Source organism: Tursiops truncatus, chromosome 7 (genome assembly GCF_011762595.2).
Source record: "Tursiops truncatus isolate mTurTru1 chromosome 7, mTurTru1.mat.Y, whole genome shotgun sequence".
Taxonomy (NCBI): Eukaryota; Metazoa; Chordata; class Mammalia; order Artiodactyla; family Delphinidae; genus Tursiops; species Tursiops truncatus.
The window spans coordinates 95,741,104-95,757,421 of NC_047040.1; the positions used below are offsets into that span (position 1 = coordinate 95,741,104).

Genomic DNA, 16,318 nt, shown 5'->3' on the forward strand with positions numbered 1-16,318 from the left:
TAGTTCAGAGGCCTCCTTAGTAGGGCTGGCGATCAGAATGTCGTCTGCATATTGAAGGAGGGTTCCCTTTTGCAGAGGTAGAACTTTTAGGTCTTTAGCTAACGTTTCCCCAAAGATGGTGTGGGAATTTTTGAACCCTTGCGGCAGGACGTCCCAGCAGTATTGTTTTTGTTGTATGTTGAGTCCTGCCACTCAGAAGCCAAAATTTCTTGTGACTCTGGGACTAATGGAATACAGAAGAAGGCATCATTGAAGTAATAGAGAATACCATGTCCTGGTGGTTGGTAGAATGACCAGCAGTGTGTAGGAATTAGGAACTACTGGATGTATACCCTCGGTGGCTTCACTGACTGTCCTGACATCCTTTACCAGGTCCCCAGCAGCCCACGGGGCTCTCGTGGTCAGACCAATCCCAGGATATGGAGCTCACCTGGGCAGGTCCCCAGCAGCCAACGGGGCTCTTGTGGTCACGCCCCTCCCAGGATATGGAGCTCACCTGTGCAGGTCCCCAGCAGCCCACAGGGCTCTCGTGGTTCGGACCCTCCCAGGATATGGAGCTCACCTGTGCAGCTACCCAGAAGCCCCTGAGGCTCTCGTGGTCAGGCCCCTCCCAGGATATGGAGCTCACCTGTGCAGCTACCCAGCAGCCCCTGGGGCTCTCGTGGTCAGGCCCTCCCAGGATATGGAGCTCACCCGTGCAGCTACCCAGAAGCCCCTGGGGCTCTCGTGGTCAGGCCCCTCCCAGGATATGGAGCTCCCCTGGGCAGGCACCCAGCAAGCCTGGGCACACAGGAACCATGCGCATAGCCCTCATTGCAGAGCACCCCCAGCTCACCTGTCGGTAAGAGCTGACACAGAGCACCTCAGAGCAGGACTTGAACTAACCAACAGCAGCTCCGACAGGTCTGTGACCCTGAGCGTCACTCTGTGCGGCCTCCCCCAGCCTGGTCTTCTAGAGACTTCCACTGCAGCCGGGCCACCAGGCCTCTGTCTCCAACCACCACCCACCCCTCCTCTCCCTGACTCCTGGGTTCCTCTCATTAGGAGAGGGTCTTGAAATTGTCTCCCACTCATGGGTCAGATAAAATGATTAGAAAACAAGCCAGGGCTGGCAGCCTCTTGTCTATCCTGACCCTCAGGACGCCACACCTTTTCCTTGGACCTGGCTGTTTCAACAAGGTACATTTTGTGCAACTGTGAGCCCCTGAGGGGCGAGGATTGGCTGACCTAGGCAGCCTGACCCTGCCAGCCCGCCCTCCCCAGGTGTGCCTGGGTTGAGGTAGATATAAACACTGCTCCAGGCAACAAGAGCCCGTGCAGCTGTGCCTGACGCCATATTCTCTTCCCCGTTAGCAGTCTCGGGGCTGGGCTGGTGGGAGGGAGTGAGGGGCTACGGCTCTGTGGGTGGCCTGGTGTGAGTGGGGGTCTGCTGGACTTTCTGCAGGAGTTGCCAAGCTGCCACCTGCTAAAGAAGAGGATGTGTCACCCATACCTGCCGCTGGAATTTCTCCTCGGGCAGAGGTGAGGAAGGAAGAAAGCAGTGGGGGCCGGAACAGGAGGGGTATCTCAGGCAGGGAAATGGAAAGCTTCCAGAAGAGCGCCCGGGGCCAGGACCATCCTGGCTGGCCTGCAGGCACCAAGTCGGCCTGAGTGCTGTGGCTGGTGTGGCTCCAGGGCCCTTCCTCTAGGCTTTCAAGTCCTGGCACACATTCAGGTGCTTTACTTGGGAAGGGTGGGAAAAGTTCAGCAGCAGCTGGCCTGGGGCTCAGCTCACGTTTACTCAGAAACGCCTTGGCACGGTCCCCCAGCTTTGCACTGAGGGCGCTCCATGCGGGGGAGCTGCTGGCTGCATGGGAGACGATTCCATACCTCTGACCAACTTCAGAATTGTTTACCACTGGAGCAAGTGCCCTTATAGGGTTTTCCTCTGTGTAACTGGTGGTTCTTTTTTGGTTCAAGGTAGATATTATTCCTGTTTTTTGTATTTATAGATATAAGCATGGAAATAATTCATTCGTATAAATACATCTATGCAAAGGGAAGAACTTTTTTTCCTGTTTTATTTTTTAAATTTTATTTTTTTTAATTTGTGAATTTTATTCTATTTTTTTATACAGAAGGTTCTTATTGGTTATCTGTTTTATACATATAAGTGTATACATGTCAATCCCAATCTCCCAATTCATCCCACCACCATCCCCCCACGGCTTTCCCCCCTTGGGGTCCATACGTTTGTTCTCTACATCTGTGTGTCTCTTTCTGCCCTGCAAACCGGTTCATCTCTACCATTTTTCTTGGTTCCACATGTATGCATTAATATACAATATTTGTTTTTCTCTTTCTGATTTACTGCACTCTGTATGACAGTCCCTAGACCCATCAACATCTCTACAAATGACCCAATTTCATTCCTTTTTATGGCTGAGTAATATTCCATTTGTCTGTCTGTGGGCATTTACATTGCTTCCATTACCTGGCTATTGTAAAGAGTGCTGCAATGAATATTGTGGTGAATGTGTCTTTTTTTTTTTTTTTTTTTTTTGCGGTGCGTGGGCCTCTCAGTGTTGTGGCCTCTCCCGTTGTGGAGCACAGGCTCTGGAGGCGCAGGCTTAGCGGCCATGGCTCATGGGCCCAGCCGCTCCGCAGCATGTGGGATCTTCCCAGACCAGGGCACGAACCTGTGTCCCCTGCATTGGCAGGCGGACTGTCAACCGCTGCACCACCAGGGAAGCTCTGAATGTGTCTTTTTGATTTATGGTTTTCTCTGGGTATATGCCCAGTAGTGGGATTGCTGGATCATATGGTAATTCTATTTTTAGTTTTTTAAGGAACCTCCATACTGATCTCCATAGTGACTGTAGCAATTTACATTCCCACCAATAGTGGAAGAGGGTTCCTTTTCTCCACACCCTCTCCAGCATTTGTTGTTTTTAGATTTTCTGATGATGCCCATTCTAACAGGTGTTAGGTGATATCTCATTGTAGCTTTGATTTACATTTCTCTAATAATTAGTGATGTTGAGCAGCTTTTCATGTGCTTCTTGGCCATCTCTATGTCTTCTTGGAAGAAATGTCTATTTAGATATTCTGCCCATTTTTGTATTGGGTTTTTGTTTTTTTTTTTAATATTGAGCTGCATGAGCTGTTTATATATATATTGGAGATTAATCCTTTGTCCATTGATTCATTTGCAAATATTTTCTCCCATTCTGAGGGTTGTCTTTTCGTCTTGTTTGTAGTTTCCTTTGGTTTGCAAAGCTTTTATGTTTCATTAGGTCCCATTTGTTTATTTTTCTTTTTATTGCATTACTCTAGGAGGTGGATCATAAAAGATCTTGCTGTGATTTATGTCAGAGTATTCTTCCTAGGTTTTCCTCTAAGAGTTTTATACTGTCTTGTGTTACATTAAGGTCTCTAATCCATTTTGAATTTATTTTTCTGTATGGTGTTAGGGAGTGTTCTAATTTTATTCTTTTACATGTAGCTGCCCATTTTTCCCGGCACCACTGATTGAAGAGACTGTCTTTTCTCCATTGTATAGTCTTGCCTCCTTTGTCATAGATTAGTTGACCATAGGTGTATAGGTTTATCTCTGGGCTTTCTTTTTTTTTTGCTTTTACACCTTTATTGGAGTATAATTGCTTTACAGTGGAGTGTTAGTTCCTGCTGTATAACAAAGTCAATTAGCTATACATATACATATATCACCATGTCCCCTCCCTCTTGCATCTCCCTCCCACCCTCCATATCCCACCCGTTTAGGTGGTCACAAAGCATCAAGCTGATCTCCCTGTGCTATGTGGCTGCTTCCCAGTAGCTACCAATGTTACATTTGGTAATGTTAATATGTCTATGCCACTCTCTCACTTCGTCCCAGCTTATCCTTCCCCCTCCCTGTGTCCTCAAGTCTTTTCTCTACGTCTGTGTCCTTAATCCTGTCCTGCCCCTATGTTCTTCATAAACTTTCTTTTTTCTTTAGATTCCATATATCTGTGTTAGCATACGGTATTTGTTTTTCTCTTTCTGACTTACTTCACTGTGTAGGACAGATTCTAAGTCCATCCACCTCACTACAAATAACTCAGTTTTGTTTCTTTTTATGGCTGAGTAATATTCCATTCTATATATGTGCCAGATCTTCTTTATCCATTCATCTGTCGATGGACACTTAGGTTGCTTCCATGTCCTGGCTATTGTAAATAGAGGTGCAGTGAACATTGCTGTATATAACTGTTTTTGAATTATGGTTTTCTCAGGGTATATGCCCAGTAGTTGGATTGCTGGGTTGTATGGTACTTCTATTTATAGTTTTTTTTTTTTTTTTTTTTTTGCTGTATGCGGGGCTCTCACTGTTGTGACCTCTCCCATTGCAGAGCGCAGGCTCAGCGGCCATGGCTCACGGGCCTAGCCACTCTGCGGCATGTGGGATCTTCCCAGACCGGGGCACGAACCCGTGTCCCCTGCATCGGCAGGTGGACAATCAACCACTGCACCACCAGGTAAGCCCCTATTTTTAGGTTTTTAAGGAACCTCCATACTGTTCTCCCTAGTGGCTATATCAATTTATATTCCCACCAACAGTGCAAGAGGGTTCCCTTTTCTCCAGTGAATGCCTCTCCAGCATTTATTGTTTGTAGATTTTTTCATGGTTGCCATTCTGACTGCTGTGAGGTGATACCTCACTTAGGTTTTTTTTTTTTTTATGAGTCACACGAGAAATTCTGTTTCTTTTTTTTTTTAGATGTTGGGGGTAGGAGTTTATTAATTAATTTATTTTTGCTGTGTTGGGTCTTTGTTTCTGTGCGAGAGCTATCTTCAGTTGTGGCAAGCGGGGGCCATTATTCATCACGGTGTGCAGGCCTCTCACTATCGCGCCCTCTCTTGTTGAGTAGCACAGGCTCCAGATGCGCAGGCTCAGTAGTTGTGGCTCATGGGCCTAGTTGCCCGGCGGCATGTGGGATCCTCCCAGACCAGGACTCGAACCCGTGTCCCCTGCATTAGCAGGCAGATTCTCAACCACTGCGCCACCAGGGAAGCCCCTTACTGTAGTTTTGATTTGAATTTCTCTAATGATTAGTGATGTTCAGCATCCTTTCATGTGTTTGTTGGCAATCTGTATATCGTCTTTGGAGAAATGTCTATTTAGGTCTTCTGCCCATTTTTGGATTGGGCTGTTTTTGTGATATTTAGGTACATGAGCTGCTTGTAAATTTTGGAGATTAATCCTTTGTCATTTGATTCATTTGAAAATATTTTCTCCCATTCTGAGGGTTGTCTTGTCGTCTTCTTTATGTGTTTCTTTGCTGTGCAAAAGCTTTTAAGTTTCGTTAGGTCCCATTTGTTTATTTTTGTTTTTATTTCCATTTCTCTAGGAGGTGGGTCAAAAAGGATCTTTCTGTGATTTATGTCATAGAGTGTTCTGCGTATGTTTTCCTCTAAGAGTTTTATAGTGTCTGGTCTTACATTTAGATCTCTAATCCATTTTGAGTTTATTTTTGTGTGTGGTGTTATGGAGTGTTCTAATTTCATTCTTTTACGTGTAGCTGTCCAGTTTTCCCAGCACCACTTACTGAAGAGACTGTCTTTTCTCCATTGTATATCCTTGCCTCCTTTCTCATAGATGAGTTAGCCATAGGTATGTAGGTTTATCTCTGGGCTTTCTATGCTGTGCCATTGATCTATATTACTGTTTTTGTGCCAGTACCATATAGTCTTGATTACTGTAGCTTTGTAGTATAGTCTGAAGTCAGGAAGTCTGATTCCTCCAGCTGTTTTAATTTTCCTCAAGACTGCTTTGGCTATTCGGGGTCTTTGGTGTCTCCATACAAATTTTAAGATTTTTTTGTTCTACTTCTGTAGAGAATGCCACTGGTAGTTTGATAGGGATTGCATTGAATCTGTAGATTGCTTTGGGTAGTACAGTCATTTTCACAATATTGATACGTCTAACCCAGGAACATGGTTTATACCTCCATCTGTTTATATCATGTTTGATTTCTTTCAGCAGTGTCTTATAGTTTTCTGAGTACAGGTCTTTTACCTCCTTAGGTAGGTTCATTCCTACGTATTTTATTCTTTTTGTTGCAATGGTGAATGGGATTGTTTCCTTAATTTCTCTTTCTGATCTTTCATTGTTAGTGTATAGGAAAGCAAGAGATTTCTGTGCATTAATTTTGCATCCTGCAACTTTACCAAATTCATTGATTAGCTCTCAATGTAGTTTTCTGGTGGCATCTTTAGGATTCACTATGTATAGTATCGTGTCATTTGCAAAGAGTGACAATTTTACTTTTTCTTTTCCACTTTATATTCCTTTTATTTCCTTTTCTTCTCTGATTGCTATGTCTAGGACTTCCAAAACTATGTTGAATAATAGTGGTGAGGGTGGACATCCTTGTCTTGTTCCTGATCTTAGAGGAAATGCATAAATGGTTGTTGAATTTTGTCAAAAGCTTTTCCTGTATTTATTGGGATGATCATATTTTTATTCTACAATTTGTTAATATGGTGTATCACATTGATTGGTTTGTGTATATTGAAGAATCCTTGCATCCCTGGGATAAACCCCACCTGATCATGGTGTATGATACTTTTAATGTGTTGTTCAAGTTTGTTTCCTAGTATTTTGTTGAGGATTTTTACATCTATATTCATCAGTGATATTGGTCTCTAATTTTCTTTTTCTGTAGTATCTTTGTCTGGTTTTGGTATCAGGGTGATGGTGGCCTCATAGAATGAGTTTGGGAGTGTTCCTTCCCCTGAGAATTTCTGAAGAGTTTGAGATGGTTGGGTGTTAGCTTTTGTCTAAATGTTTGATAGAATTCACCTCTGTTGCAATCTGGTTCTGGACTTTTGTTTGTTGGGAGATTTTTAATCACAGTTTCAATTTCATTACTTGTGATTTGTCTGTTCATATTTTCTACTTCTTCCTGGTTCAGTCTTGGAAGGTTATACCTTTCTAAGAATTTGTGCATTTCTTCCAGGTTGTCCATTTTACTGGCATAGAGATGCTTGTAGTAGTCTCTTAGGATGCTTTGTATTTCTGTGGTGTCTGTTGCAACTTCTCCTTTTTCATTTCTAATTTTATTGATTTGAGCTCTCTCCCCCTTTTTCTCTTTTTTTTTTTTGCGATACGCTGGCCTCTCACTGTTGTGGCCTCTCCCATTGTGGAGCACAGGCTCTGGACGCGCAGGCTCATCGGCCATGTCTCACGGACTCAGCCGCTCCGCAGCATGGGGGGGTCTTCCCAGACCGGGGCACGAACCCATGTCCCTTACATTGGCAGGTGGACTCTCAACCACTGTGCCACCAGGGAAACCCTCTCACTCTTTTTCTTGCGTCTGGCTAAAGTTTATCATTTTTGTTTATCTTCTCAAAGAACCAGCTTTTAGTTTTATTGATCTTTGCTATTGTTCTCTTTGTTTCTTTTCATTTATTTATGCTCTGATCTTTATGATTTCTTTCCTTCTACTAACTTTGGGTTTTGTTCTTCTCTCTCTAGTTCCTTTAGGTGTAAGGTTAGATTATTTGAGATTTTTCTTGTTTCTTGAGGTAGGCTTGTATTGGTATAAACTTCCCTCTTAGAACTGCTTTTGCTGCATCCCATAGGTTTTGGATCATTGTGTTTTTGTTGTCATTTGTCTCTAGGTAGTTTTTGATTTCCTCTTTTATTTCTTCAGTGATCTCTTGGTTATTTAGTAACGTATTGTTTAGCCTCCATGTGTTTCTGTTTTTTACATTTTTTACCCTGTAATTGATTTCTAATTTCTTAGCATTGTGGTCAGAACAGCTGCTTGATATTATTTCAGTTTTCTTAAATTTCCTGATCTATTGATCATTATGTAGTGTCCTTCCTTTTCTCTTGTAACATTCTTTATTTTAAAATCTATTTTATGTGATATGAGTATTGCTATTCCAGCTTTCTTTTGATTTTCATTTGCATGGAATATATTTTTCCATCCCCTCACTTTCAGTCTGTATGTGTCCCTAGGTCTGAAATGGGTCTCTTGTAGACAGCATATATATGGATGTTGTTTTTGTATCCATTCAGCGAGCGTGTATCTTTTGGTTGGAGCATTTAATCCATTCACGTGTAAGGTAATTATCAATATGTATCTTCCTATTACTATTTTCTGAATTGTTATGGGTTTGTCTTGGTGGGTCCTTTTCTTTTGTGTTTCCCACTTAGAGAAGTTCCTTTAGCATTTGTTGTAGAGCTGGTTTCTTGGTGCTGAATGCTCTTAGCTTTTGTTTGTCTGGAAAGCTTTTGATTTCTCCATCAAATCTGAATGAGATCCTTGCGAGGTGGAGTACTCTTGGTTGTAGTTTCTTCCCTTTCATCACTTTAAATTTATCATGCCACTCCCTTCTGGCTTGTAGATTTTCTGCTGAGAAATCAGCTGTTAACCTTATGGGAGTTCTGTTGTATGTTATTTGTCATTTTTCCCTTGTTGCTTTCAATAATTTTTCTTTGTCTTTAACTTTTGTCACTTTGATTACTATGTGTCTCGGCATTTTTCTCCTTTGGTTTATCCTGCCTGGGACTCTCTGCACTTCGTGGACTACAGTGGCTTTTTCTTTTCCCATGCTAGGGAAGTTTATGACTATAATCTCTTCAAATGTTTTCTCGGGTCCTTTCTCTCTCTCTCTTCTCCATCTGGACCCGTATAATGCAAATGGTGTTGCGTTTAATGTTGTCCCAGAGCTCTCTTAGGGTGTCTTCATTTATTTTCATTCTTTTTCTTTATTCTGTTCCATGGCAGTGATTTCCACCTTTGTGTCTTCCAGGTCACTTATCCATTCTTCTGCCACAGTTATTTTGCTACTGACTCCTTCTAGTGTATTTTCATTTCAGTTATTGTATTGTTCATCTCTGTTTGTTTGTTCTTTAATTTTTCTAGGTCTTTGTTAAGCATTTCTTGCATCTTCTCGATCTTTGCCTCCATTCTTTTTCCAAGGTCTTGGATCATCTTGACTATCATTATTCCGAATTCTTTTACTGGAAGGTTGCCTATCCCCACCTCATTTCGTTGTTTTTGTGGGGATTTATCTTGTTCCTTGATCTGGTATAAAGTCCTCTGCCTTTTCATTTTCTCTATCTTTCTGTGAATGGGGTTTTCCTTCCACAGGCTGCAGAATTGTAGTTTTTCTTGCTTCTGCTGTCTGCTCTCCAGTGGATGAATCTATCTTAGAGGCTTGTGCAGCATTCCTGATGTGAGGGACTGGTGGTGGGTAGAGCTGGGTGTTGCTCTGGTGGGCAGAGCTTTAATCTGCTTGTCTGTGGATTAAATAAAACTTTAATAAAATGTTTAATCCACTTATCTGCTGATTCATGGGGCTGGGTTCTCTCCCTGTTGGTTGTTTGGCCTGAGGCGACCCAGCACTGGAGCCTACCTTGCTCTCCGTGGGGCTAATGGTGGACTCTGGGAGGGCTCACACCAAGGAATATTTCCCAGAACTTCTGCTGCCAGTGTCGTTGTCCCCATGGTGAGCCACAGCCACACCACACCTCTGCAGGAGACCCTCTAAAACTAGCAGGTAGGTCTGGTGTTTCACCTGCGGGGTGATGGCTCCTTCCCCTGGGTCCTGATGTGCAGACTACTTTGTGTGTGCCCTCCAAGAGTGGAGTCTCTGTTGAGACTCTGAGTCTCTGAGTGCAGTTGAGACTCTGACCCTCAGAGTGGAGTCACACAGACTCTGGATCCTGTGAAGCTTCGATGCTTTGTGGTTCTAGAAATTCTATAGGAGACTGTCCACAGCAGGTGAAGCTAATGCTGTCAGTAGAGGTGGTGAAGCCAAAGATCTGCAGTTCTGACTAGAGGTGCCGATGTACATACAGGACAAAACAATCTCATGTGAATGTAGTTCAGGCACATTTAAGATGAATGCAGTCATGTTAATGCCTAACATCTTCTATCTTGTGCCTCCCCTCAGGGACCCCCTCCTCAGTTCCTGAGGCTCCTGTAAGTCATGTAGAGACATGGAGACTGAACTCTGTCCAGTCTGAGCCCTGAGTTACCCTGTGTGTATCTTAGGATACTTCGTATTTCTGTGGTGGCTGTTGTAACATCATCTCTTTCAGTTCTGATTTATTTGGGCCCTCTCTTTTTAAAAAAACATACTACTGTTGTCTTTTATTCTTTACAGAAGTTTAATAAGTGTTTGATCTACTACTCTTACTCTATGTATACTTTTTGCAGTGAGATTTTTACTTTTGTTTGTTTTCTTGTTACTGTCAATAATTAATGAGACTTCTTTTAAGCTACCTTCAACATTGCTTATAAAGCTGCTTTATTAGTGATGACAGAGCTTTAATGGAAGTCGTGTTCTGCTTGTAAACTAGAATGCAATGTGCCAGCAAAAAGCCCCTTAAGTGTATGTCTCATTGCTTCTTGTTCTTTTTTTAATTTAATTTTTATTTTTTACCAGAGCAAATTTGATTAAAATGTTTTGTTTGTTCTAGGTGTGCAAGATGTGGTTCTTTTACACATATACATGTATCTGTACTTCTTCAGATTGTTTTCTCATGTAGGTTATGACACAATGTTGAGTAGTCTTCTCTTGGTATTCCGTAGGTCTCTGGTGATTATATATTTCACCTGTGTTTGTGTATCTCTGTTAACCCCAATATCCTAATGTATCCAATCCTCACACCTTTCCACTGATGAACCATAAGTTTGTTTAATGAATCTGTGATTGCCTTTCTCTGTGGAAATATCTCCATTGGTATCAATTTTTAGGTAACACTTCTAAGTGATATGATAGGATATGTGTCTTTCGCTTTCTCACTTACTACAAGTTGCGTGATTACCTCTAGACTCATGTACGGTGCTGCAAATGGCATTGTGCTGTTTTTTTCCTTGGCTAATACTCCATCTGTACATGTACAACTTCTTCTTTGTTCACTCACCTCTTGATGGACTTTTTGGTTGCTTCCATGTCTTGGCTATTGTAATACTGCTGCAATGCACATTTGCCTGCCTCTGTCTTTCCAATTCTGTCTTTTTATGTTATAGGCCCAGGAGTGGGCCTCCTGTATCACATGGTTTCTCAGGGTTTACCTTTTAAAGGCACCACGATTCTCTTCTCATTAGTGGCTCTTTCCAGGTTACATCCCACTTAAAGTTGAGGGTATGCATTTCTCCACAACTGCTTCAGCATTTATTGTTTGTAGTTTCCTTGCTGATGGATATTCTGGCTGGTGTGAGCTGATAGCTCTTTGTGGTTGAATTTGCATGTGACTCATAATCCATTGAAATTGAGCTTTAAGGCATGTCCTTTTTACTTTTCAGACTGTGATTACAGCTTAGCTCTTCAAAGTTTTTCTTAAACTATGTTTCACATTTTGAAATTTATTGGCCATTACCTCCCTCAAGACATTTTGAGGGCAGGTTTCATTTACAGCCCTGCAGTACTTGTTCACATAAAGTGACCATTAGCACAGGCTTTAAAGCTGCTTTTGCAGGTAACGGCCAGAGGGCCGCAGCCTTTCTACGTTCCCCATGCTGGTACTAGGGAAACAGACCTTCCGGCCAGTGGTCTTCCTCAGTTATAAATTACAGTGGAATGTGCCCGGATAAACCCCCAAAAGCTGATGTCTCCTTACTTTTGTTTGTTTTTTAAAATTAATATATTTTTATAATTTTTTTTTTTTTTTTTTGGTGTTACGCTGGCCTCTCACTGTTCTGGCCTCTCTCGTTGCGGAGCACAGGCTCCAGACGTGCTGGCTCAGCAGCCATGGCTCACGGGCCAAGCCGCTCCGCGGCATGTGGCATCCTTCCGGACCGGGGCACGAACCCGTGTCTCCTAGCATCGGCAGGCGGACTCTCAACGACTGCGCCACCAGGGAAGCCCAGGTTGGCCTCTTTTGAACTCTGTGGTCGATTTTCGACCCCAGAATTTTATTTGAGTGCAGGTGTCATTTACACGCCTGCAGTGGTTGTGAATATTTAGTGACCATTAGCACTGGGTTTAAAGCTGGTGTTGTGGGAAACGAGCACAAAGCGGCAGCGATTCTCCATTCGCAAATCTGGTTACTAGGGCAGCAGAGCCTTCCTGGAAGTCGGGTTCCTAGGTTGTAAATTAGAATGGAATGTGCCGGGAAAAAGCCCCTGAAGTTTATGTCTCATTACTTCTTGTTCGTTGTTTTAATTGTTTTAATCGGGGTAGTGATTAGAATAGTTTGTCCTAGGTGTACACAGTCTGGTTCATTTGTACATCATATGTATCTATTCACGTACAGATCCTTTTCCCAGTAAAGGATTACAGAGTGTTCTGTAGACCTCCCTTGCTGTGTGCTCGGGCTTTTTGATATATGTACTTATTCTGTATTTGTAGAGGTATGGTAAACCTAATCTTAGTTTATCCATTGCCACCACCTTTCCTTTTAGATACGCAAAGTTTTCAAGTCTGTGTGTGTCTTTCTCTGTGGAAATATGTCCATTTTTGGCAGTTGTTAGGTAACACCTACAAGTGATATCCTAGGATATAGGTCTTTTGCTTTCCAACTTACCTCATGTTCTGTGATTATCTCTAGGCTGGCTCATCTATGGTACCTCAAAGAGCAGTGTTTCATTGTTTCCCATGGCTAATATTCCATTGTGCACATGGACCACTTCCTCTTTGTGCGTTTTTATGTTCATGAATATTTTGGTTTCTTCCAAGTCTTGGCTACGTTAAATGCTCCTGCAGTGCAGGATTGCCAGCCTATGTCTCTTTCATTCTGGTCTGCTCAGGTGATAGGCACATGGAAGAACCTACCAGATCACATGGTAGCTCAGTTTTTACTTTTAAACGGACCTCCATTATGTTTCACTGCTGACTGTTACCAGTTTACATCCCCCCAGTCTAGACGGTACACAGTTGCCTAAAACCCCTTCAGCATTTATTCTTTGTGGACGTTTTCCTGATGGTCAGTCGACTGGTGTGAGTTGAAACCTTTTTGTAGATTAGATTTGCATGAGTCTAATAATTCCTAAGGTTGAACTTCTATCCATTTTCCTTTTTTTTAATCAAGAGACTAGTCTAACTTACCTCATCTTACTACCTTCTTGAAAATCTTGCCTTTTTTGAGTTTTTTTGGGGCATTCCTCACCTCAGGACATTTTCTGAGGGCAGGTGTCCTTACGGCTCTGAGGCCATGTGAATGTTAAGTGACCATTAACTGTGGGTTTAAAGCCGCTCTTGCGGGAGACGGCCACAAAGCGGCAGCATTTCTACATTTCCAACTGGGTTTTTGGGCAACAGAGCCTTCCTGGAAATCGTGTTAGTAGGCTGCAAATTAGAGTGGAATGGGCCAGGACACCCCCCACCCCCACCCCAAGAGCTTATATCTCCTTACCTCTTGTTTGTTTTTTAAATTTAATTTTTATTTATTATCAGAGCAAATTTGATAAAAATGTTGTTTGTTCTAGGTGTACATAATCTGGTTCATTATATCTATGTATCTATCTATTCATCTTTGGCTCCTTTCCCGTGTAGGTTATTACAGAGTGATGAGCTCAATTTTTAAATTTAAACGCACCGCCATTCTCATCTCACTACTGGCTGTTACCAGTTTACGTCCCACCAGCACTTAGAGTGTAAACAGTTCTCTAAAACCCTTTCAGCATTCACGTTTTGTAGACTATTTTGCTGATGATCATTCTGACGGTGGTAAGGTGAACGTTTTTGTAGATTGGATTTGCATGGCTTAATTAGTTCCTGAAATTGAGCATTATTCCATGCATTTTTTTTAAACAAAAAGAAAAAGAAAGACAGAATGTGCATAAAATATGCCACTTGATATTGTCTGTTTGAAATGTTGAGGTCTTTTGAATTTTGTGGTCGACTTAGGACCCCAGGAATTTCTTTAGGCCCAGTGTCCTTTAGAGTCCTGCACATATTTTGAATATTAAGTGACCATTAGCTTAGCGCTTTGTTTAAAGCTGCTGTTGTGTGAAACAGCCACAAGGCGGCAGCATTTCTCCTTTACCAAATCTGGTTACCACGGCAACAGAGCCTTAATGGAAGTCGTGTTCTAGGTTGTAAATTAGAATGGAATGTGCTACGAAAAATTCCTTTAAGTTTATGTCTCATTATTTCGTGTTCATATTTTTAATTTTTATTTTTTATCACAGCAAATTTGATTACAATGTTTTGTTTGTTCTAGGTGTGCCAGATGTGGTTCTTTCACACATCTACATATATCTGTTCTTCGGATCCTTTTCCCATGTAGGTTATGACACAGTGTTGAGTAGTCTTCTCTTGGTATTCTGTAGGTCTTTGGTGATTATATATTTACCATGTGTTTGTATATCTCTGTTAACCCCAATATCGTAATGTATCCAGTCCTCACACCTTTCCATTTGGGGCAACCATAAGTTTGTTTAATGAATCTGTGATTGCCTTTCTCTGCGGAAATATCTTCATTGCTATCAATTTTTAGGTAACACCCATAAGTGATATGATAGGATATGTGTCTTTCGCTTTCTGACTTACTGCAAGTTGCGTGATTACCTCTAGACTCCTCTATGGTCCTGCAAACGGCATTGTTTCATTTTTTTTCCTTGGCTAATGTTCCATCTGTACATGGACCAGTTCTTCTTTCTCCACTCATCTCTTGATGGACGTTTGTCTGGCTCTTGTTATACTTCTACAGTGCAGATTTACCTGCCCGTGTCTCTCCAGTTCTGTCTTCTTAGGATATAGTCCGAGGAGTGGGTGTGCTGGATCGTATAGGAGCTCAAGATTTACCTTTTAAAGGCACCTCCATTCTGTTCCCATTAGTGGCTCTTACCAGGTTACGTCCCACTTCAAATTGAGGGTATGCATTTCTCCACAACCTCTTCAGCATTGATCATTTGTAGTTTTCTTGCTGATGGTTATTCTGAGCTGATACCTCTTTGTGGTTGGATTTGCATGTGTCTCACACTCCCTTGAAACTGAGCTTTCAGGCATGTCCTTTTATTTTTCAAACTGTTATTACAGCTGACGTCTTCAAATGGTTTTCTTTTCAAAATGTGCCACATTTTGAAAGTTTTGGGCCTTTACTCGCGTCAAGACATTTTAAGGGCAGTTTACATTTGCAGCCCTGCAGTACTTGTGCATATGAAGTGCCCATGAGCAAAGATTTCAAAGCTGCTGTTGCAGGTATCGGCCAGAGGGTGGCGGCATTTCTACGTTTTCCCCTCTGGTACCTAGGGAAACAGACCTTCCTGCCCGTGGTGTTCCTCAGTTATAAATTACAGTGCAGTGTGCCCTGATATACCCCCAAAAGCTTATGTCTCCTTACTTATGTTTGTTTTTTAATTTATATTTTTTAGTGGATTAATATTCCATTGTGTACATGGACCACTTCTTCTTTGTGCATTCCTCTGTTAATGGGCATTTTCGTTGCTTCCGAGTGTTGGCTATATTAAATATTGCTGGAGTGCAGTATTGCCAGCCTGTGACTTTTGATTCTCATTTTCTCAGGTGATATAGGCCCAGCAGTGGGTATGATTCATTGACTGGTAGCTCAATGTTTACCTTCAGAGCACCTCCATTGTGTTTCCATTAGTGGCTCTTAACACGTCCCAATTAACACCGCGGGTACGCATTTTTCCACAAGCCCTTCAGCATTTATTGTTTGCAGAATGTTTGCTCATGGACATTCTGACTGCTGTGACCTGATAGGTTTTTGTAATTTGGATTTGCATGTCTTTAATAATTCCTAATATTCAGCGTTTTTCCACACCTTTCTCTTTTCTTTAGAAAAAAAAGTGTGAGTACAATATAGCCCTTGAAATTGTCTTCTTGGAAGGTTGGCCTCTTTTTGTTTTTTTTTTTGTGTTTTTTTTTTTTTTTTGCGGTACGCGGGACCTTTCACTTTTGTGGCCTCTCCCGTTGAGGAGCACAGGCTCTGGACGCGCAGGCTCAGCGGCCATGGCTCACGGGCCCAGCCGCTCCGCGGCATGTGGGATATTCCCGGACCGGGGCACGAACCCGTGTCTCCTGCATCGGCAGGCGGACTCTCAACGACTGCGCCACCAGGGAAGCCCAGGTTGGCCTCTTTTGAACTCTGTGGTCGATTTTCGACCCCAGAATTTTATTTGAGTGCAGGTGTCATTTACACGCCTGCAGTGGTTGTGAATATTTAGTGACCATTAGCACTGGGTTTAAAGCTGGTGTTGTGGGAAACGACCACAAAGCGGCAGCGATTCTCCATTCGCAAATCTGGTTACTAGGGCAGCAGAGCCTTCCTGGAAGTCGGGTTCCTAGGTTGTAAATTAGAATGGAATGTGCCGGGAAAAAGCCCCTGAAGTTTATGTCTCATTACTTCTTGTTCGTTGTTTTAATT

General features: G+C 42.5%; 1 protein-coding gene across 1 annotated transcript in view; it reads left to right on the forward strand.

Annotated features, from left to right (window-relative positions):
• LOC141279046 (uncharacterized) overlaps positions 1-16,318 on the forward strand; it is a 42,871-nt gene that overhangs the window by 11,016 nt on the left and 15,537 nt on the right. Inside the window, exons 3-4 of the mRNA XM_073806962.1 lie at positions 1,445-1,521; positions 4,374-4,499. Of these exons, the coding sequence (XP_073663063.1) occupies positions 1,445-1,521; positions 4,374-4,499 (203 nt within the window). The remainder of the gene's footprint in view (positions 1-1,444; positions 1,522-4,373; positions 4,500-16,318) is intronic.